This window comes from Eumetopias jubatus, unplaced genomic scaffold (genome assembly GCF_037043125.1).
Source record: "Eumetopias jubatus isolate StellerSeaLion01/CBP00866 unplaced genomic scaffold, mEumJub1_p1.0 scaffold_4, whole genome shotgun sequence".
Lineage (NCBI taxonomy): Eukaryota > Metazoa > Chordata > Mammalia > Carnivora > Otariidae > Eumetopias > Eumetopias jubatus.
The window spans coordinates 166,852,987-166,877,024 of record NW_028274810.1 but is presented as its reverse complement, the minus strand read 5'-3'; the positions used below and the strand labels follow the sequence as shown (position 1 = coordinate 166,877,024).

The following is a 24,038-nucleotide window of genomic DNA, read 5'->3' as shown; positions in this document are numbered from 1 at the left end:
TTAGAAGTGCTCATCCAAATAAGAGTTCATCAAATTTTTGTTTGAGAGTAGCTTTTCTCCTGTTTCCCATTTCTCAAATCACTGACCACACTTGGAGTAGTTGGTCAGAAGACAGAAAAAGTACAGATAATATCTAAGTCATTCTCATTTGAAATTCAGAAGTAAGCACAAACATATCCACGTACGTTTACTTGGTTATCTTCCAGGAACGAATGCATTGTGATAATGCATACAAACACATACATATTCATAATGTATTTTGCACATTAATATAAAGCATTCAAGGACATGGAACATGTTCATTCTCCTGCATCTGTTTTTGCCTTCTTCCTATTTCCTCCCATCCCTTAAGAATTTGGGCTCTCTTCTCTCTCCACTTTTTTTATCAGGAGAAACACAGGCTTAGCTAGGCAAATGTTTCTCCAAGTTCTAGTTCTTGTCAGTATCTTTTTCTGGAACTACACACCTGCTTCCAACTACCTATTTGGCATCTCTGTCCTGATGGCACCCTAAACTGACTATACCCAAAGTTGCATTCATTATCTTATTCCCCCCCCCAAATAGGACCTCCTTCAGAGAATCTTATGCTTAAAATTGGAAATGAGCTGGTTTTGACTCTCCTGATACCCTATGCTAATCAGTTAATTTGAAGTCCTTTGCCATGATGTCTTAATTACCTAGTCTCTCCTTCCCATTCCCGTTTCTACCTTTCTACTGAGAGATTCTTACCTCAATTTTTATAACAACCTAAATGCTTTCCCTACTCCAGCCCCCTCCCGTTACAACCTGGTCTACCAACACATTATACCCGAATGAACCTTCCTCAATCACAAACGCAGTAATTTACTTTCATTCTCAAAATCTGCCATTGTGAAAGAGGAAATAGAAACTCGGGCTTGGCATCTGAGGTTCCCTACCAGGTGTCATCAGGTTATCTTTTGAGCCCTATCGTCCTCGATTCTTTTGACCCTGAGGGTGCATAAATGAATGGCCCCACAAAGGCAGATCTAGTTTGCACGTGTAATTTTCTTTGACCCACACATGATTCTATACATTTGGAATTAGTTGCTTATTTCACTTAGTTGCTAACATTTACACATTGCCATGTGACACAAAGCTAGGCAGTGAGTGGCCTCTTAAATGGAGAAACATGCCCTGGTTCACCATAGCCTTCATCTGATTGGTGCTCTATCACTCGATCTGGTCCCGGCTGGGTGCCTGTAAGCACGTGAATTTATGACACTTGCCCTATACTACCTAGTGCCCCAGCCAAATGCATCATTCCCACATGCACAGCACGTCTCTGCTTATGTTATTCCATCTTTCTAGAAATGCCCTCTCCTTCCATCTTTCCTGTCTTTAAGGTTCATTTCAAACACTGTTACCTTCTGTGAAGCTTTCTTTGACCACCCCAATGGATGTTACTGCCCTGTTTGTAACACTTTGTGGTTCTCTTAGGGCCTGTATCCCACTCTTCACTGGATCAGTCATTGGTATCCTTGATTTCTTCCCATATCTCAGGGAGGTGTATTGATGGGTGCTTGTCCCCCACTCCTCAAAGCTTTCTGAAAGAGGGGTTTTCCTCTTGACCTAGACCTTCCTTTCTCCTCCCTACAGAGATGGAGCAGGTTTCCATCTCTCCCCTCTGGGGATCTTCCTGTCCACACAGTAGAAATGCCTTGTTCTACTTGGCAGGAAAGGCCCTGGAGGGTGAGCTTGTCAGGAATGACTGAATGTGTACATTTGCCCAATTCTGAAGTTCAGGATTAGGAGGCCCACTGTTGCCACACATCTAAGACAGGATTTTCCTTCCAGGTTTTACTAGCAAACAAAGCTAATATTTTCATCTGCTTGAATACTTATCTCACAACTGTTTTCAAACTCAAGCAGGGAAAAGGAGGTGTTCTCACTGGACATCTCTAAGCCCAATAATGATTCACTGTCTTGAATCCTCTGCAGCAACTAGCAAAGTCATTCACTGTACAGAGAGGCACTCAAAACACATGTATCAAATTGAATCAAAGGGTATAATCAGTATGCATAAAATTCATGGAATGTAATTTCTCCTATGTCATGTCCCCATAAAACATAACTTAAATGTCTTTTTGTAGATGTTAAAGAAATGCAAATGATTCTGTATATTACATAAAATATTTATTTCTTATTTACATTTCCATTTTTATGTAAATCATTGCACATATTACATATCAAAAAAAGAAAAAGAAAGGAAAAGATATATAAACCTTAGACATCAGTGAAGAAACCATTGCACCATGTGATACTTATCAGCAGTCTCGCAGGTATCGTTTCTTGCTCTTTTTGGATTTTCTAGTAGTTTCTTGACGAATGGTATCATACTCCAATATGGCCATTTTGGAAAGTCTCTGTAAGTATTGAGATGATGCTCCAGCAAGAGGATCGCTGAAGCCAGAACCTGTGAAGAAAAAGAAATCAGCTATTAAAATTAAGCACACTGAAATTATATTCTCTAAAATACAGGGCAAACAAAATCTCTCTTCCTCAAATGACCATTAAACACTGCTAGTTCTTGATATATCACATTAGTTGAAGTAAAAATAGAAAATATTTACTTTCTAAAGTGATTGTGATGTCAAGTCATCTCAAAAATATTTACCTAGGGGTGCCTGGGTGCCTCAGTCAGTTGGGAGTCTGACTCTTGATTTGGTTCAGATCATGATCTCAGGGTCATGGGATCGAGCCCTGCATAGGGCTCCCCTCAGCAGGGGGCAGGAGGGGTCTGCTTGAGATTCTCTCTCCCTCTCCCTCTGCCTCTCCCCCCACTCATGCTCTCTTTCTAATAAATAAATAAGTCTTTTTTTAAAATGTAACTAAAAAATCCTATAATATTTATATTTAATTATATAAAACTACATCTGAGTCTATAATGTACTTTTTAAAACATGGGATGGCTGTGGAATTTATTCCAAAGCAAAAGAAACAGTCCCCAAAAATAATAAACTTGTTTCATACCTTACATGTTCATCAAGTTATTTTCTCCAAATATACCATTTCTCATAAATGCTAAGTTTAGTAAAATAGTAAAACTGTAAAGGAAAATGAATCATTCACTAACTGAACAGCATTACTCAAGTTTCTATTATAGAGTGGTAGTAATAATAGTAATAGATAACATATATCAAATGATCTCTCTGTGCCAAGTACTTACATTTATTTCATCCACACAACACTATGAAGTAGGCAATTAGTACTATCTTGGACCACAGATATAAAAAGAAGATTTAGTGGGGTTAAAAAACTTGCCCAAGGGCAAAGGATTTGAATCCAGATTCCTCATATTCAAACTTCCCATGCAATCACTACATAGTGCCCTAAATATGTAAAGATGTATAAATACTTCTATTTTGAAACATATAAAACTTAGAAAATAATGTACTGATTCAAACTTAAAATATTATTTAATTTCAAAACAGTCAAGTGTCAAAAAAAGCTATCTACAATTCTCCACTGTGGTTATTTTTGGTTTGGTTTGTTATTTGAGTGCATAACATAAGTAGGAAGTTCAGAGAAAGAGAGAGGGTAGAGGGAAAGAATATGATCGGGATACCGGTTTTTAGCAGTACAATGACCCTGACACTTAGAAAAACTCTCTGGCTACAAATTAACTGGATTCTAGATATTAAGCAAATGTCAAAAAGCCTCAAAAAACTTCAAAACTTCATACAAACCAATGCAATTAAGTTGGAAGTTGTTAACAATAAGATAAATTTAAAATCCTCAAATAGTTAGAAATTTATACACACATTCTAGATTATTCATCAGTCAAAAAAGAAATCATAAGAAACATTAAAATATTTGTAACTAAATGATAATGAAAATATTACAAAACTTCTGTGATGCAGCAAAAGTTATACATAGAGAGGTTTATACCCCAAATTCCTATGTTAGAAAAGAAGGCTTAAAAATTAATAAGTTAGGTATAAGATACACATTAGGAAAATAATAAACCCAAAGAACATAGAAGAAAAAGATAATACAAGAAAGAGAAGAAATCAATGAAGTAGAAAACAAATTTACAATAAGAAAGATTTTTTTGGAAGATGAGTTCTTCATTGAAGATAATAATAAAGAAGAAAAGTCTTTGGTAAGATTGATTAAGATAAAAAGGCAGAAGGCACAAATAAATAACACTAAAAGAAGAGGGACACATAGAGCGTGTGACTCTTGATCTCAGGGTTGTGAGTTCTAGCCCCACATTGGGTGTAGAGATTACTTATAAATAAAATCTTTAATAAAAAAAAAAGAAGAAGAGGGATAGAAGTACAGATAAAACAAAAACTAAACTTTATGCCAATATATCTGAAAATTTAGACAAAATGCAAAAAAAATTTAGAAAATATAACTTACCAAAATTGATTGAAGAATTAGAATGCCTTAAAAATCCTAAAATTAAAATGATTGAATCAATATTAAAATAATTCCTGCCTTGCTGTCTGCTTTGTTTGATATTAGTGTAGCTACACAATCTTTCTTCTTATTAATGTTTACATGATTTGTATTTTTCCAACCTCGCACTTTTGATCTTTCTTGCCCTTAAGTTTAAGGTATGCCTCTTGCAAACAACATACAGTTAATTTTCTCAGTCTGATACTTTGTTTTTTCAATGAAATATTTAGTCTGCTTATATCTAATAAATTGTTATGTTTAATTTTAAATCTTCAATCTTGCTAATTGTTTTCTATTTGTCCTATATGTTTTATGTTTCCTTTTTCCTCCTTTCTTGTCCTCTTCTGAAATGATCAAGTGTTTTCTCATTTTATATTTTTCCCTCTCTATTAGCTTGTTACTTGTATTATTTTGTTATTCTTTTATTGGTTACCATACAGATTATCACATGTCTCTTTGACACATTACAATCTAGTTTACATTAGTTATTTTACCATTTTTCAAATAATGCGAGTATCTTACAATACTTTAACTCCACGTATGCCCCATCCTACCTCTGTGCTACTATTGTCAAGTATTTTATTTCTACACAGATTTTAAACTTCATAATAATACAGTTACTGCTTCTCATTCTTTTCCAAGTTGTTGTACTTCCTTTTTGTATAATTTCTTCCTTAGTATTTTTTAGTGAAGCTCTGCAGACAATAAATTCTCTCAACTTGTATTTGAATGAAAATGTATTTGTTTCACTTTTACTTTTAAGGGTATTTTCACTGGGTATCCAATTCAAGTTTGGCAGTTATCTCTTTTAGCCCTTGAAAATGCTATTCCAGGGGCGCCTGGGTGGCTTGGTCATTAAGCGTCTGCCTTCGGCTCAGGTCATGATCCCGGAGTCCTGGGATCAAGTCCCATGTCGGGCTCCCTGCTCAGCGGGAAGCCTGCTTCTCCCTTTCCCACTCTCCCTGCTTGTGTTCCCTCTCTCGCTGTGTCTCTCTCTGTCAAATAAATAAATAAAATCTTAAAAAAAAAAAAAAGAAAGAAAAAGAAAATGCTATTCCACTTTCTTCTTGCTTCCATTGTCTACACTTAAAAAGTCAGCTGTACGTCTTACCATTGCACCTTTGAAGGTAACATACCTTTTCTCTGTTTTCTTGTTTTGTGTTGTTTTTTTTTTTTAACTTAGTCTTTTTATTATCATGTGCCTAGCTGTGGTTTTCTTTGTTTCTATGCTGCTGAGGGCTCACAGAACTTCTTGTATTGTTGGCTTTGTATTTTTCATCAAAATTGGAAACTTATCAGCCAGTATGTAAATATTGTGTCTGTCCTACCTTGTTTATACTGGAATTAGAAGTACACGTGTGTAGGGGAACCCTCCTACACTGTTGGTGGGAATGCAAGCTGGTGCAACCCCTCTGGAAAACAGTATGGAGGTTCCTCAAACAGTTGAAAATAGAGCTACCATACGATCCAGCAATTGCACTACTGGATATTTACCCCAAAGATACAAATGTAGGGATCCGAAGGGGTATGTGCACCCCAATGTTTATAGCAGCAATGTCCACAATAGCCAAACTGTGGAAAGAGCCAAGATGTCCAACGACAGATGAATGGATAAAGAAGATGTGGTATATATACACAATGGAATATTATGCAGCCATCAAAAGGAATGAGATCTTGCCATTTGCAACGACGTGGATGGAACTGGAGGGTGTTATGCTGAGTGAAATAAGTCAATCAGAGAAAGACATGTATCATATGACCTCACTGATATGAGGAATTCTTAATCTCAGGAAACAAACTGAGTGTTGCTGGAGTGGTGGGGGGTGGGAGGGATGGGGTGGCTGGGTGATAGACATTGGGTAGGGTATGTGCTATGGTGAGTGCTGTGAATTGTGCAAGACTGTTGAATCACAGATCTGTACTTCTGAAACAAATAATGCAACATATGTTAAGAAAAAAGAAAAAGAAGAAGATAGCAGGTGGGGAAGAATGAAGGGGAGTAAGTCAGAGGAGGAGATGAACCATGAGAGATGATGGACTCTGAAAAACAAACTGAGGGTTCTAGAGGGGAGGAGGTAGGGGCATGGGTTAGCCTGGTGATGGGTATTAAAGAGGGCACATTCTGCATGGAGCACTGGGTGTTAGGCACAAACAATGAATCATGGAACACTACATCAAAAACTAATGATGTAATATATGATGATTAACATAACAATAAAAAATTTATTTAAAAAAAAGAAGTACACATGTGTGAAGCAAGTTTACTTTGTCACATAATGACTTGCACACTCTCTTCTGTATTATCTTTTTTCTCCCTTCACTTTAATTGGGTATTTTCTAATGATCTTTCATTTTACAAATCCTTTCATCTGTTGCTTTCCTTTTCTCCCCCAACTTTATTTCAGTTTATTTCACAAATAAAAGTTGTATATATTTAAGGTTTACAACACAATGACTTGATATACGTATATATTATGAAATGATTATCACAATTAAGTTAATTAACACATCCATCACCTCACAAAGTTATCTTTTCTGGGAAAGTAACTGGGTTCTCATCTGGGAAGATGAGAACACTTGAGACCTACTCTCTTAGCAGACTTCAGTATACAATTCAGTATTATTAACTATAGTCACCATGCTGTACATTGGATCCCCAGAACTTATTCATCTTAGAACTGTAATTTTGTACCAACGTCTCCCCATTTGCCCCACTCAAAACCTTGGTAACCACCATTCTATTCTGTATGTTCAACTTTTTTTTTTTTTTTTTTTAAGATTCCACATATAAGTGATTGATTCCATTAGGAACAAAATCTCATGCAGCATTTGTCTTTCTCTGTCTGGCTTATTTCACTAAGCATAATGCCCTGTGGGTTTAACCATATCGTCACAAACAACAGATTTCCTTTTTTACTGCTATATAATATAGGTATCCCAGCTTTTCAAAAGTTCACGTTAAGCCATTTTACTTCTATGAAAGACCTACATTAGTATCTGTTTTTGCTAACTGCCAAGAAATCCAATAAAGATTTTTCACTTTGATTTTAAAAAGGTAAAAACTGAAAATAGTGTTCAGTGTTTGTTTTGCAGCGAGCCATTATAGAGGTAGCATGCACCCTGAACAGTGAGGGTGGCACCATCAAGCTCCTTCCTGAACTACACTCAGCATCTCAGCATCAAGCTGCCACAGCTTTGAAAAATTTCAAAGGTCAGAAACTCAAAGCAAGACTAGTATGCAGGCCATGCAATGGCCCACATGAGAGATGATGAGGGACTATCCCAAGGTCCTGAGATAATAAATGTGTGTGTATAGTGAACATAACATCCACTATGTTTATAAAATAAACAAAGCTTAAAAGAAACATTAAAAAGAACAAAGCAGTTAAATCAGTGGAAAGAAAGAAAGTTAAAAATAATAAGTATGAGACAACCTAATAAGACACGTGGCAGGAGAAAAAAAATGAGCCAACTTACTCTTTGGTTTCTCCTGAAGTGGTACCACGGTGCAGGCCTCCTTAGTCTTCCTTATCCTAAAATTACATATTATCATAAAATCACTTTTACATAAACCCAGGGTACATTAATTTAAAAAATACAATAAGAGACAAGAAGCTGCTTTCAGCAAAACTCACTTGGTGAAGGACATCACATGGAAAGTAAATTAACATTAAAGTAAACTCATTCCATCATAACTAATCCAATCAGAAGCAGATAGGAACAACTCAACATCTCAGTTTTTGCTAATAAATTTTACCTGTAGATAAGTGTTATATCTAACTTTTCCCATATTTATCTTATCTTTATCCTAACTTTCTCTAAGTATGATTCAGGGAATGCTAAGAGGAAGGGAATCAAGATTAGATTAAGAGGGTATCTAGATAGGCCAATATCAACTACCCCCGTACTTGTGCTCATTTTGCATATTAACCACCACAATCTGAATTTTATCTTAATTAACTTTTGTTCCTACTGGAACAGACCTACATAGCAAGTGGGTTATTAGAGGAAGTATGTCTTGACCGAACCTGCTGTAGGTGAGATAATCTATAAGAATTGCAAATTTCCTGTAACTATATTAAACTTTAGAAGTCAGGGGCACCTGGGTGGCTCAGTCGTTAAGCGTCCACCTTCGGCTCAGGTCATGATCTCGGGGTCCTGGGATAGAGCCCCGCACTGGGCTCCCTGCTCCGTGGGAAGCCTGCTTCTCCCTCTCCCTCTCCCCCTCCCCCTGCTTGTGTTCCCTCTCGCTGTGTCTCTCTCTGTCAAATAAATAAAATCTTAAAAATAAATAAATAAATAAATAAACTTTAGAAGTCAGGTGGAACTTTTAAGCGCCCTTCGCTTCTAGGATTACAATTATAGTTATATTACCAGAGTGTGCCTTGAGAGTCACTGAAAGTGTATGATTATAATTAAAGAAATTTGAGGGGCGCCTGGATGGCTCAGTTGGTTAAGCATCTGCCTTTGGCTCAGGTCATGATCTCGGGGTCCTGGGATCAAGCCTCGCATTGGGCTGCCCCTGCTCTGCAGGGAGCCTTCTTCTCCCTCTCTCTCTGCCTGTCACTCCCCATGCTTGGGTTCTCTCCCTCTCTCTCTCTCTGTCAAATAAATAAATAAAAAATCTTTAAAAAAAAGAAATTTGAAAAAACAAACTTTTATCAGCATTTTAAAAACAAATATTCACATATGGAGGGAAAAGAGGGGGTAAGGGGTTGTACACAAGACAAACAAAAATGCGTTACTTCCCTGCTTTGCCATGGCTGTTCATTCATGGAATGCTGTGCAATATGCAGAGGAAAATAAAATACTTGCACGCAACTTGACATGTTCTCACTAGACTGGCTAAAATAAAGACACTTGTTTCAAAAACAGAGAAAAGAACTAACACTTACATTTGCCAAGCACTTCATAAACATTATGGCACATAGCCACCGCTCTTCCACTTTGTATATGAACAACACTTGTCATAACATGAATTTAATATATTCAAATTATCCTTCACTGGCTAGGTAAATTCACACTCAAGTTGATGTAAAATGGCGAGGAATCATTCACAAACAGCCAAATTGCAAATGAAAAAAACCAAAAAACTGAAATAGAGCAAAAACAGTAGGAAGCAAAAGGCACATTAAGAGGTAGTTGGGCTAATTTAGGGGGTGCTTTCTGGGTTTCCAGTTTCTTAAAGATGAGCATATGCAATGAAAGAAGGGTAACAAGCCTGGGCTGTACTGAGACAAGTCCATTGCCAGACTCAGCCCTACACCCTCCTCAGAGGGCCCTGAGACTCCCGATTAAAATGACAAGGTTGAGGGGACTGTTAGGGACAAAGGTGTCTCCGTAAGGATGGAAAGTCACTGTCCTTAAGTAGGTTTTATATTCATGCTCCCAACTCTCTCTGTTCTTTCTATATCCCTGCCATCCCTCCTCTGTACCTGTTACCATCTACTCCACTAGCAACTTGCTTGCTCTCTTCCACCATCCCTGATTCTGCCTTATTTCATTATAATCTCATGGAAGAAAGAGTAATTTTGCTTTTTATATTTTTACAGCTTGGAAATCTGTCCTCAGATAATATTAAGAATGATAGGGAGTGGTTAAATAAACTATGGATCCATTAATGAGATACAATGTAGCCAGTAAAGACTGTTTGAAGATTATGCAGCGACATGAAAAGAATGGCTATGTGTAATAATAAGTCAAAAAGGCAAAATAAAAAATTGTAAGTACACTAAAATCATAGCGAAAACAAAAGTTCCCAAAAATGAAGAAGAGAATGAACACCCAACAATAAAAATGGATATGTTAGGATGGGTAAATTATCGAAATATTGTTTATCTTTTTTCTCCAAATTTTCTGCAAAGTTCTTATCTGTTTTCATAATTTCATAAATTATGCACAGCTTTCCATTTTTAGTGTATTTTCATATGACCAAAACTTATTTCAAGAGTAATTAAAAAGAACAATAATACTAGTGGAAAACTCGATAAGTATATTTTAAAACTCCTATATTTGTGTGCTGTGTGTAACTGGCTGACTTTAAAGCTCAGGGAATATGAAAATACAAATTTTCCCCTAAGGAGAGTAGCAACTCAGACTACTGTAAATGCATCATCTTTTTTTTAAGGCTGGCAAAGTGAACAAGTCCTGGACATTCGATAAATCCCTGAGGAATAAATAAATAAACCAAAGCAGCCACCAAATAGAATATGAGACTGTCTTACTAACTTATAGATCCCTTTGGAGAAAGGGGTTTTCTTTTAACAGTATGTCAGCCAGTCTGATTTATAAAAAGGAAGGTAATTATGATAATGGTTTTAAATGCCAATATTCAAAGTGAGTGGGACTTTTGTGGTTGACAGACTCCTTGTCCAATTGTCAGCGCAAGTCTTCATCAGGTTGTCATCTCATTTAGAACCTCCCCTCACACTATGTCAGTCAGACTGGAAACAAAACCCAAGGTACTATATTCAGCGTACAGTAACCTGTTAATATTGCAGAGAGTTCATTTATTTTTATTGCTAAAAATTCCAATATTCTCATGGGCAATCCATACTAGGGCAACAAATATTTTTAAAAGGAAGTCCTTAAGTCCTTTCTGGCAATGTCCCTTGAAAACTGAGAAAAGGGTGTACTTGTCAAACCAAACAAAATTGCTACCTAGACTAAAACGTGAGATCCTTTATGAAAAAAATATCAGTGGGCAAGAAAGACTTCAACTCACTAGGCAAGAAAACCTCTACCTTTAGCAGTATTACTACAGATACGTGTCGAACACAAGAGAACTGAAGAGCAATGGTCTACCTGACTGGAGGCATCTCGGTGTTAGCATGAAGCAGTCTTGGATGAACTTCCAGTGGAGTTGAACTTACACTTTTTGGGCAACTCTGCAGTCTTGGTAAATATGGCATTTTGACACATTCTTTGAACTCTTCTAGACCAAATGCTGTGGTGTATTCTAATTAAAAATAGCATCATAATCAATGGTATTATTTCTTGATGAAATGTATATAACTTCTTTTACCACATACTAAAATGCATAATACAATACACTTAATCAGTCATTAAGTAAAGAAAATAAAGCTGTTGTAATTTATCTAGTATCTTTCCCAAGAGAATACCTTTCAATTCCTACCGTAGGGATTGTAGGGAAGAGTTGATTCAGGGTCTGATTAAGAAGTAGAATAAGAAAAAAGGACAGCTTCACAGATCTCCCATAGTTGTCACTGTCCTCTGCCCTCATTATTTTATATAATTAGAATTTCCAGAATATTAGAGAAATTCACATTGAAAGAGTTTAAAAGCTCTTTTAACAGTCTTGTATTATCTGCTATTTTAAACCTTTCTACCTTCCTGCTTTTATGTAAATAAGAGGTATAAATACTTGATTATTGAGTTAGCAATGAGACATAAAAGAATTTTATTTCAGCCATTGATTTTAATTTTCTCAGGGGTGCCTGGGTGGCTCAGTTGGTTAAGTGTCTGCCTTCAGCTCAGGTCATGATCCCAAGGTCCTGGGATGGAGCCCCGCATTGGGCTCCCTGCTCAGTGGGGAGTCTGCTTCTCCCTCTCTCCTTCTCCCTCTGTTGCTCCCCCTGCTTGTTCTCTCTCTCTGTGAAATAAGTAAATAAATAAAATCTTAAAAATAATAATAATAATTTTCTCTCTGCAAAATTTCACACAAATCTATAAACACTAACATTGAAGCATCAAGGTTGCTTCTCCTACTGACCTCACATAAAAGAGATTATCAAATTATTTAAAAACAAAACAAAACTTCAAAATGAAGGCAATAAATGGGCAAAAACAGATTTAGAAATTAAAGGTTCAGGTGATCTTTAAACTAATTTTAGAGAATTGTTTCTTAAGCTTTCTCTGCTAAGCAAGTCTAACATAGCAATAAAAATAGTATGGGACTGGAGTTATATTAAATGCTCCAAATGCTATTTTGCAACCTTTAATTTTTCTTCTTCTGGGGAAAAAAAAAAAAAGTTTCTCCTGATCAAAAAACATACAAATTCTCTTTTCCACAATTATATTTGGGGGTAAAGGACAGATAAATTTATGTCTTCTGAGTGTCTTTAATGGGAATCTAGTGAAAAGTTGAAAAAATAAAGCAACACACTCAAAACCAGGAGCAATGAAATGTGTTGAGGAGTTTGGATTTTACTATTTTCAAGAATTACATCTCTATTTATAAAGCTGAAGGCAGAATTCAGCATAAACAAGAAATACAATTATAATTTGAAATTTGAAATATAAATTGAGATTAAGCTATTAATATATTCATACACATGTCAAAAGTCCTCAAATTAGTCTTCATTGAGCAATGGTAGAATATAAGACACTTTCCACATAAAGTTTTGGTTAGAATTATGAATACAAAAAGATGCTGTTAAAGATTTGGCTTTCTTAAAACATAAAAACCAACTTGAGGTGTTTAAAAACAAACACAATTTGTGAAAAGTAATATGACCCAACAGAGATAGCACTGCACTGATACCAAGAGAAGTAGTTCTTTAAAATTTGTTTCCATCATGAGTTACAGAATTTCATTAAGTAAATTAATTTTAACTTGCTTCCAGTTTTATTTTCCATAAACTCAGGATATTATCCTTCCATAAATGTTACAGAAATTAAAGATGGTCTCCTGACTGTTTAAAAAAGTACATGTGTTAGTTTAAGGCACTGTTTCTATATTTTCTTCAGTAAAATAATTGTAAAAATGAAGTTACCTTTCTTCATCTTTTGTGTTTCTAAAACTGCTTTCCTCCAGCTACTCTCAAAAAGAAAACAACTGTCAAGGGAATTTCTGGTGACATTAGAAGTAGCAAATTTGATTTCCGGAGAGAGGACTGGCATTTTTTCTTCTTCTTTCAACAGTGCTGATGAAAGTGAGATGCTGCTTCAGATTCAGGACACAAAATGAAAAAAAAAAGTATTTCAGAGATAGATATTTTTTCTAATTTGTTTTCCATCATATAGATTAAATACTAACATAGGCTTACATGGAAAGTTCACTTATAACATGTAAATACATATTCTTGGGATTTTAAAGTAAGAGGCCTTTAATAATAGAGCTAAAATTGGTAGTAAGAGTTTTTTCTCTTAAATATTTTAATAAGTTCTTTCAAATCCCAGGTCACAGATATTTAGGAATATAAAAAAAAATTAAAGCCCAACAGTAAGTTATGGTGCACAAGACAATAAAATGTTTAGGATTCTCTCCAATATATTACCATTGCACACAATGACCAAATGGGACTTATCTCTGGGATGAAAGGTTAGCTCAACACACAAAAATTAATGTGATATACCACTTTAACAATAAAGGATTAAAAAGTCACATGATCATCTCAAGAGATGCAGGAAAAGCATTTGATAAAATTCAACACTCTTTCATGATAAAAACTCTCAGCAAACTAGGAATAGAGAGAAATTATCTCAACATAATAAAGGCATGTAAAGCCCACAGTTAACGTCACACTCAATGGTGAAGAATCAAAAGTTTTCCCTTTAAGATAAGGAATAAGGCAAGGATGACCACTCTTACCACTTCTATTTAACTACAAGTCCTAGCCAGAGCAATTAGGAAAGAAAAGGAGTCCAGACTGGAAAAGCAGCAGTAAAATTGTCCCTGTTTCAACAAATGTTATGATCTTAAACATGTAGAAAATCCTACAGACTCCAAAAAATCACTTGCTCTTTTATACACTAAAAATAAACTACCTGAAAAGGAAATTGGGAAAGCAGTCCAATTTACAATAGCATCAAAAAGAATGAAATACTTAGGAATAAACTTAACTAAGGAGTGAACAACTTATACACTGGAAAACACAATGAAAAATTAAAGAAGACACAAACGGAAAGATAACCCATGTTCACAAATTAGAAAACTTAATTTTGTCAAAATAACCATACTACCAAAAATGATCTACAGACTCAATGCAATTGAAATCCCAATGGCATTTTTTTTTTACAGAAATAGTAAAAAAATTCAAAAATTCATATGGATTCACAAAGGACCCCAGATAGCCAAAACAATCTTGAGAAAGAAGATCAAAGCTGGAAGGCAACAAACTTGCTAATTTCAAAATACATCACAAAGCTAAGGTAACCAAAACAATATGATAATGGTATAAAAACAGACACATAAACAACTGGAAGAATAGAATCCAGAAATAAATAGACATATACACAGTCAACTGACCTTTGACAAGGATGCCAAGGAGTACACAATGGGGGAAGTATAGTCTCTTTAACAAACAGCACTGGAAAAACTAGATATCCACATGTGAAAGAATGAAACTGAACCCTATCTTACACCGTACACAAAAATCAACACAAAATGGATTAAAGAATTAAACCTAAGACCTAAAAGTTAAAACTCCTAAAAGAAAACATAGGGGAAAAGTTTCATGACATTGGTCTTGCAATGATTTTATGGATATGATACCAACAGCACAGGAAACAAAAGCAAAAATAGACAAGTGGGACCTGCATCAAACTAAAGAGCTTCTGCATAGCAAAGAAAACAATCAACAGAGTGAAAAGGAAACCTATACGCTGGGAAAAATATTTGCAAATCATATATTTGATAAGGGGTTAATATCCAAAATATATAATTCCAGAGCAAAAAACAAAACAACAACAAAACAAAATAAAAAAAAACCCTAATAACCTGGTTTAAAAATAGGCTTAAGGACTTGAATAGACATTTCTCCAAAGAAGACATACAAATGGCCAACAGGTATATGAAAAGATGCTCTGGCCAAGGTTAAAGAGGCCTGTGTTCTCCTCTAGGATTTTGAGGTTTCCTGTCTCACACTTAGATCTTTCATCCATTTTGAATTTATTTTTGTGTATGCTGTAAGAAAGTGGTCCAGTTTCATTCTTCTGTATGTTGCTCGCCAGTTTTCCCAACACCATTTGTTGAAGAGACTGTCTTTTTTCCATTGGATATTCTTTCCTGCTTTGTTGAAGGTTAGTTGACCATACAGTTGTGGGTTCATTTCTGGGTTTTCTATTCTGTTCCATTGATCTGTGCATCTGTTTTTGTGCCAGTACTATAATGTCTTGATGACTACAGCTTTGTAATATAGCTTGAAGTCCAGAATTGTGATGCCTCCTGCTTTGTTGAAGGTCAGTTGACCATATAGTTGTGGGTTCATTTCTGGGTTTTCTAGTCTGTTCCATTGATCTATGTGTCTATATTTGTGCCAGTACTATATTGTCTTGATGACTACAGCTTTGTAATTTAGCTTGAAGTCCAGAATTGTGAAGCCTCCAGCTTTGCATTTCTTTTTCAAGGTTGTTTTGGCTATTCAGGGTCTTATGTGGTTCCATACAAATTTTAGGATTGTTCTAGCTCTGTGAAAAATGCTGGTGGTATTTTGATAGGGATTGCTTTAAATGTGTAGATTCCTTTGGGTAGTATAGACATTTTGACAATGTTTGTTCTTCCAATTCATGAGCATGGAACATTTTTCCATTTCTTTGTGTCCTCTTCAATTTCCTTCATAAGTGTTCTATAGTTTTTAAAGTACAGATCTTTTACCTCTTTGGTTAGGTTTATTCCCAGGTATCTTATTATTTTTGGTGCAATTAAAATGAGATCGATTCTTTGATTTCTTTTTCTGCTGCTTCATTATTGGTATACAGAAATGTTCCATCTATCCCTACTTTGCTGAGGGTTTTTATCAAGAATGGATGCTGTATTTTGTCGAATGTTTTCTCTGCATGTATTGAGAGGATCATATGGTTCTTACCTTTTCTTTTATTAATGTGGTGTATCACGTTGATTGATTTGTGAATACTGAACCAACCCTGCGGCCCAGGAATAAATCCCACTTGGTCGTGGTGAAGAATTCTTTTAATGTATTGTTGGATTCAATTTGCTAGTATCTTCTTGAGAATTTCTGCATCCATGTTCATCAGGGATATTGGCCTGTGGTTCTCCTTTTTAGTGGGTCTTTGTCTGGTTTTGGAATCAAAGTAATGCTGGCCTTGTAGGAGTTTGGAAGTTTTCCTTCCATTTCTATCTTTTTGGAATAGTTTGAGAAGAATAGGTATTAACTTTTCTTCAACTTACTAGACTAGTAAGTCTACTTCTAACTGACTAGACATACCACCAGAGGCAAAGAAAACAAAAGCAAAAATGAACTATTGGGATTTCATCAAGATAAAAAGCTTTTGCACAGTGAAGGAAACAATCAACAAAACTAAAAGGCAACTTATGGAATGGGAGAAGATATTTGCAAATGACTTATCTGAAAAAGGGCTAGTATCCAAAATTTATAAAGAACTTATCAAACTCAACACCCAAAAAACAAATAATCTGGGTAAGAAATGGGCAGAAGACATGAATAGGCACTTTTCCAAAGAAGACATCCAGATGGCTAACAGACACCTGAAAAGATGCTCAACATCACTCATCATCAGGAAATACAAATCAAAACCATGATGAGATACCACCTCACATCTGTCAGAATGGCTAAAATTAACAAAAGAAACAACAGGTGTTGGCAAGGATGTGGAGAAAGGGGAAACCTCTTGCACTGTTGGTGGGAATGCAAACTGGGGCAGCCACTTTGCAAAACAGTATGGATGTTCCTCAAAAAGTTAAAAATAAAACTACCCTGTACTCCAGCAATTTTACTACTGGTATTTACCCAAAAGATACAAAAAGACAGATTCAAAGGGGTACATGCACCCCAATGTTTATAGCAGCATTATCAACGATAGCCAAACTATGGAAAGAGCCCAAATGTCCATCAACTGATAAATGGATAAAGAAGATGTGGTGTAGATAAATAGATAGATAGTGTGTGTGTGTGTGTGTGTGTGTGTATATATATATATATATATAGAGAGAGAGAGAGAGAGAGAATATATATATATATAATGGAATATTAGTCAGCCATCAAAAAGAATGAAATCTTGTCATTTGTAACAATGTGAATGGAGCTAAAGTGTATTATGCTAAGCAAAATAAGTCAGAGAAAGACAAATACCATATGATTTCACTCATCTGTGGAATTTAAGAAATGAAATAGATGAACATGGGGGGGGAATAAAAAGAGAGAGGGAAACAAACCATAAGAGACTCGTAATGATAGAGAACAAACTGGGATGATGGAGGGAAGTGGGTGGGGGATGGGCTAGATGGGTGATAGGTATTAAGGAGGGCACTTGAAGTAATGAGCACTGGGTGTTGTATGTAAGTGATGAATCACTGAATTCTACTCCTGAAATCAATTATTGCACTGTATGTTAACTAACTAGAATTTAAATAAAAATTTTGTAAAAAGATGTTCAATGTTATTAACCATTGGGGCAATGCAAATCAAAACCACAGTGAGATATCACCTCACACCTGTTATGATGGCTATTATAAAAATTTTTTTAAAAGACAAGTGTTGGGCAGACCGGACTCCCCTGGAGCCGCCCACAACGCCCAGCCATGGTCAACACCCCCGTGTTCGACATCGCCGTAGGCAGGGAGCCCTTGGGCCGGGTCTCCTTCGAGCTGTTTGCAGACAAAGTTCCAAAGACAGCAGAGAACTTCGTGCCCTGAGCACTGGGGAGAAAGGATTTGGTTACCAATGTTCCTGCTTTCACAGGCTTATTCCGGGATTTATGTGCGGGGGGGGGGGGGGGGGGGGCGGGGGGGGGGAGCTTCACATGCCATAAGGGCACTGGAGGCAAGTCCATCTATGGGGAGAAGTTTGATGATGAGAATTTCATCCTGAAGCACATGGGTCCTGGCATCCTGTCCATGGCCAACGCTGGACCCAACACAAACGGTTCCCAGTTCTTCATCTGCACTGCCAAGACCGAGTGGTTAGATGGCAAGCATGTGGTGTTCGGCAAGGTCAAAGAAGGCATGAACATCGTGGAGGCCATGGAGTGCCTTGGGTCCAGGAATGGCAAGACCAGCAAGAAGATCACCATTGCTGACTGTGGACAGATCTAATAAATCTGACTTGTGTTTTATCTTAACTACCAGACCATTCCTTCTGTAGCTCGGGAGAACACCCCTCCACCCCACCTGCTCAAAATACCCCAGAATCTCTGTGCTCTCACTGCAGTTCTGCGGGCTCCAAGGTTCTTTATCCCCAGGTCTAGCTGGACTACAGAGTTCAGTTTATGATGATGAAATAAAACCTAAATCACACACACACACAAAAAGACAAGTGTTGATGAGGGTAGAGAAATTGGAACTCTTGTACACTATTGGTGGAAATACAAAATGGTGCGGCACTATGGAAAAAAGTATGGAGGTTCCTCAAAAAAGTAAAAATAGAACTACCATATGATCCAGCAATCCCACTTCTGGGTATTTATCCAAAAGAACTGAAATCAGAATCTCGAAAAGATACCAGCACACCCATATTCACTGTGGCACTTTTCACAATGGCCAAGATGTGAAAACAATCTAAATGTCCATCAACAGATGAATGAATAAGGAAAATGTGGTATAGATATACACTGAGATATTAATCAGCTATAGAAAAAGAACACAAGCCTGAAATATGTAACGACATGGATGCACCTTGAGGACACTATGCTGAGTGAAATAAGCCAATCACAGAAAGACAAATACTGAAGATCCACTCATATGAGGTATCTAAAACAGTCAAACTCATAGAAGCATAAAATGGTGGTTTCCAGGGGCTGGAGGGAGGAGGAAACAGGGAGTTGCTAATTAGTGAGTATAAAGTTTCAAGACAAGTAACTTCTAGAGATCTGCTGTTCAACATTGTACCTATAGACAACAATACTGGATCGTACACCTAAAAATATGTTAAGAGGGTAAATCTCATGTTAAGTGTTCTTGCCACAAAAAAATAAAAATTTTAAAAATTATTTCCATGATAATATGCGTTTGTGCCTGAAAAAAAAAAAGATAGTTTCTATGTCTCATGGAAAATAAGTATGTCCTCATGATAGCCATTACTTTTATTCTAAACATGAACACAGAAAAATAATTATGTATTTTACTTAATTTGCCACTGGTCAAATTAGGTTAAGGTCCATTCTAATGACCTCATATTAACTCGATTACCTCCAAGTAAGGTCACATTCTGAGGCTGGGGTTAGGACTTCAATGTATGAATTGGGGGTGGGGGGCAAAATTCAATACATAACACTACAACATAGCCTATATAAAATATGTGTTGGAGGTAATTTTTGAAATTCTATTTAAATAAGTGGAATAAAAATTTATTCGCTCTCTTAAAACCAATTTCTAAAATCAAAAAAAGGATAATATACAACAATTGAGACCTACACAATTCTACAGCACAATAATAACTGTTGATGTTCTGGGTAATATTTGAGGGGAAAAATATTCTGAAAAGCCTTCTGTATCAAAGACAATAATAAATTCAGTAAGATTTTGGTATAAAATGCATTTACCATATACTAATCCTTTAAAAATTGGAAATCCATGGTACTTCCCTGTATTATTTGGGCTTCAAAGGACAGAAAATCCAAAATATGTGCTTAAACAAGATTTGCCCTCAAATAAAAGCCTGGCCAGACACCTCAAGTCTGGTGCTAAGCTATCAGGGACCTCACCTACTTCTCTACTCTACTGCTCCATTGCCCTGAACACATACTATCTATAGTTCAAGATAGCTGATTGAGTAAATGAACATTTGTACTGGCATTGATGGGAACCAGGGTTTTCATTGAGAGAGAAAAAGATACAGATTTCACACCAATAAAGAGTAAACAAAGACTTTGAAGTCCTAACTATGAATTGGAAGTATAAGACTTTCATCTAAAAAAGAAAAAAGACCAAAAAAAAAAAGTGTTTCCTAGCTCTGTTTACTAAACCTAATAACTAAAGTTAAAAAAGAAAAAGAAAAAGAAAACCACGAAAACCAACCAGAAATAGCTGATTCCAGGTCTGTCGAAGGAAATGTACAAGATGAGCCTAGAACATTTTGTCATTCCAGAGATCTAGTAATCTATCAATGAAGACTATAACCATGGTAGTCAACAACTTAAAAAGGCTCCAAGCTGACCAATAATGAGAGTTACAAACATTAATAAAAACATTAACTGCAATGAATTGAAATGTATTAAATACACACACACACATGTACAGGCATATCTTATTTTATTGTGCTTCGCTTTATTGCACTTCACAGATAATTGTTTTGTTGGTGGTGGCTTGGGGGTGGTTTGAGGATTTCTTTGTGTGTTTTGTTGGGTTTTTTGTTTTTTACAAATTGAAGGTTTGTGGCAACCCTGCATGGAGCAAGTCTCTTAGTGCATTTTTTCTGACAGCATTTGTTCATTTCACATCTGTCACATTTTGCTAATTCTTGCAATATTTCAAACCTTTTCATTGTCATTATATTTGTCATGGTGATCTGTGATCAGTAATCTGTGATGTTACTACTGTAACTGTTTTGATGTGCAATGAAGCATGCCCATAAAGATAGCAAACTTAATCAGTAAGTGTTGTGTGTATTCTCACTGCTCCACTGACCAGCTGTTCCTCCACCCCTCTCCCTCTCCCCGGGCCTCTCTATTCCCTGAGACACAACAATACCAAAATTAAGCCAATCAATAACCCTACAATGGCCTCTAATTTTTCAAGTGAAGAGTCACATGTCTCTCACTAGAAATGATTACACTTAGTAAGGAAGGCAAGTCAAAAGCTGAGACAGGTTGAAAGCTAGTCCTCATGTGCCAAACAGTTAGCCAAGTTTAAATGCAAGGGGAAGTTCTTGAAGGAAATTAAGAGTGCTACTCCAGTGAACACACTTATGGTAAGAAAGTGAAATAGTCTTATGCTGACATGGAGAAAGTCTGAGAGGTCTGGATAGAAGATCAAACCAGCCACAACAGTCCCTTAAGCCAAATATAGAGCAAGGCCTTGACTCTCTTCAATTCTATAAAGGCTGAGGGAGGTGAGGAAGCTGCAGAAGAAAAGCTGAAAGCTGGCAGAGGCTGGTTCGTGAGCACTAAGGAAAGAAGCCATCACCGTAACATCAAAGTGCAAGGGGAAGCAGCCAGTGCTGATGTGGAGGCCGCAGCAAGTTCTTCAGAAGATCCAGCTAAGGTATGAGCGTGGCTACACTAAACAACAGATCTTCAATGGAGATGAAACAGTCTTCTACTGGGAGAAGATGCCATCTAGGACTAGATGAGATGAGAGGGGAAATCAGTGCCTGGCTTCAAATCTTCAAAGAACAGGCTGGCTGACTCTCTTGTCAGGGACTAATGCAGCTGGTGACTTTCATTGGAAGCCAATGCTCATTGACCATCCCCAAAATCCTAGAGCCCTTCAGATTTATGCTAAAATCCACTCTGTCTGTGCTCTGTAAGTGAAACAACAAAGCCTGGATGACAGCACATCTGTTTATAACATAGTTTACTGAATATTTTAAGCCCACTGTTGAGACCTACTGCTCAGGAAAAAGATTCCTTTCAAAATATGACTGCTCGTTGACAATGCACCTGGTCACCCAAGAGCTCTGATGGAGATGGACAAGGAGATTAATGTTGTTTTCATGCCTGAGTACAACAGAAATTGCTGGTTTATAGGCCTGTAAGAGAACTGATCTCTGAATTTTTTAATAAAACAACTGAGGTCTAGCAGGGTTATTAAATGGTTTGCCTCTAATGTTATACAACAAGGAACAACAAGAGTATTAATTTATCAAATTCTCTTAATGGAAAGGAGAAATGAACAAAGGAAAGCAATTAAAGAAGTGTTAAAATTGAGCTCTAACAAAATTAAAACTAAGCATGTAAAATATTAGGAAAAACAATTTTAAAAACTATAGGCAAATTTCCCATCTGGGAAATTTAGGATTCCCATATCCTAAAATCCATAAGCAGCCAATTTGCCAGTTTGTGTTTAAATATTCAATTCACAGGAAGAATTACATGGAAGCAGTCCCTAAGTTAAGAACCCCCCAGGCTGTGAATTGAGAAATGATGAAATATAGGAGCAATGGCACCTACAATACATCCCATCCACCTATACATCCCAGAGCCCTTTGTTACTTCCCCTTTCCTGTCGCCCATTCCTGGATGGGACAAAATATTTATTTTCTTGTTAACCTGTGCCTCAGTCTCCCTACCTAGGGAACTAATAAGCTCTGTCTTACAGAGTTATTATGAAGTCTGAAGGTGATTTAAGACCAGCATCTAGCTAAATGCCTAGTATGCTGCTTTAATACTCAAACAAGAATCTTCAGTTCAGACTGCAGTTTTACACACAGAGACAAATGATGGCTGCTATTATTATCATAATCATCATGATTATTACCCTAGGCCAAGAATCAGCTAATGGCTAGGTACACGAGGTACAGCTTGACTCAATGCCTCTTCCTCTCTTCCTCTTTTCCTTTCAGGGGAAAGGTGCACTCCTAGAACTCTCCTGTTTTTCTTCATACTGACCTGTTCTTGCCTTATGCTTTCCATACCCTTCATCTCCTTGCATAGTACAAATTTAAATATTTTCCCATGATGTTCTATTCAGTTTTGTGGTACTCATCTCCCACTCGCTGCATCTGCCAAGTCTCCTTCTTCGTGTTCATTTCCTCATATAATTTGTAAACTTTGACTGTGAGCTCATCTTTAGAGAGATTGCTACCTATGGGAGTCCAGTACTCCCTGAGCTCTGGAAACTTTGCTATGCAGACTTTTCCATCGGTCTCTGCTTGACCCTGGGTTTTGGAGGTGCCAGCACAGTTAGTATGTCAGTTTCTTGGATGGTGGTCCCCAAAGCATGTAGTCATGTGCATTCAGACCCCAGACTTGAGCTGTATGTGTATGCAGCTGTGCAGAGTCTATGTGCCAGATTTAACAGCTAACTCTTTTCCTGCCATAGTCCCAAGTGGATGGCAAGCTTCCTTGTAGACTCCTCAGGCCAATGGGGGCATATTTTTCTATTATCACCTCAGTGTCTGTAGCAGGTTGTATTTTTCGAAGAAGGATGCACTAATACATATCCATTCCTATACAAGTTCTTCCTTCAATGTGCTATTGACACTCCTTCAAGAAGTGAGGTCTGTGTTCCCTCTCCCTGAAACTAACTTCCTGAGTAAATAAAGTGCCCTAGAAGTGACACTGTGTGATTTCCAAGGCTAGGGCATAAAAGGCGGTACCACTGGCTCTCTCTTGGGAAACTCACCTGTGAAATCCAGCCACCATTTTGTGAGGAAGCGGGTGACAGGAAGAAGCCACCACACAAAGGATCCAGCTGACATCCACAGCTAAGGTCTCAGTCCACAGCCAGCATCAACCACCAGACATGGGAATGAATGAGCCTGCAGGTGATTCCAGCCCCAAGCTTGTGATTCTTCCATCCGAGGCCCCAGACATCGTGAAGCAGAGCCAAGCTGTCCCTGCTGTGCACTGTCCGAATTCCTGACCCACAGAGCACAATAAATGGTTGTTTGCCATGACTAAGTTTTGGAGAAATTTGTGATGCAGTCATAGTAACTGGAAACAGTACGCCTTTGTGACTTCCAGCTTTCGGCAGATGCTCAACAGTGGCTTCCTATGTGAATGTTCCTTCATTTCTGGCACCTGGGGATTTCCTTCTCTTGGTCCCTAGCTCAGCCACATTTCCATAAATTATC

The 24,038-nt window shown here is 37.0% G+C and overlaps 1 protein-coding gene and 1 pseudogene across 3 annotated transcripts; one reads left to right on the top strand and one right to left on the bottom strand.

The window, feature by feature from the left end:
- Nucleotides 1–2,285: 2,285 nt before the first annotated feature.
- CUNH8orf89 (chromosome unknown C8orf89 homolog) lies at nt 2,286–22,875 on the bottom strand. 3 transcript variants are annotated; one of them, XM_088023132.1, is made up of 7 exons: nt 22,819–22,875; nt 22,533–22,540; nt 13,161–13,330; nt 11,230–11,383; nt 7,903–7,958; nt 4,387–4,422; nt 2,286–2,434 (listed from the first exon to the last, which is right to left on the bottom strand). In XM_088023132.1, exons 1-7 carry the CDS (start codon nt 22,873–22,875, stop codon nt 2,286–2,288), a joined length of 630 nt encoding a protein of 209 aa, XP_087879258.1. The 3 variants fall into 3 exon arrangements, with proteins under 3 accessions (XP_087879258.1, XP_087879257.1, XP_027965259.2); XM_088023131.1 differs by lacking the exons at nt 22,533–22,540; nt 22,819–22,875 and adding an exon at nt 20,553–20,691 and having other exon boundaries at nt 13,161–13,334; XM_028109458.2 differs by lacking the exons at nt 22,533–22,540; nt 22,819–22,875 and adding an exon at nt 9,154–9,270 and having other exon boundaries at nt 13,161–13,287.
- Nucleotides 17,888–18,400, top strand: LOC114215764 (peptidyl-prolyl cis-trans isomerase A pseudogene; annotated as a pseudogene).
- Nucleotides 22,876–24,038: the final 1,163 nt, after the last annotated feature.

Excerpts from the sequence above, each read along its gene's own strand:
- CUNH8orf89 (XM_088023131.1), bottom strand. The coding sequence starts at position 20,691 with ATGCAGGGTTGCCACAAACCTTCAATTTGTAAAAAACAAAAAACCCAA. Across the intron at positions 13,335-20,552 it reads TAAAGCGAAGCACAATAAAA|GAAGCAGCATCTCACTTTCA; the intron begins TAAGATATGCCT and ends TGTCCTGAATCT. Across the intron at positions 2,435-4,386 it reads TAATTCTTCAATCAATTTTG|GTTCTGGCTTCAGCGATCCT; the intron begins GTAAGTTATATT and ends TTTTCTTCACAG.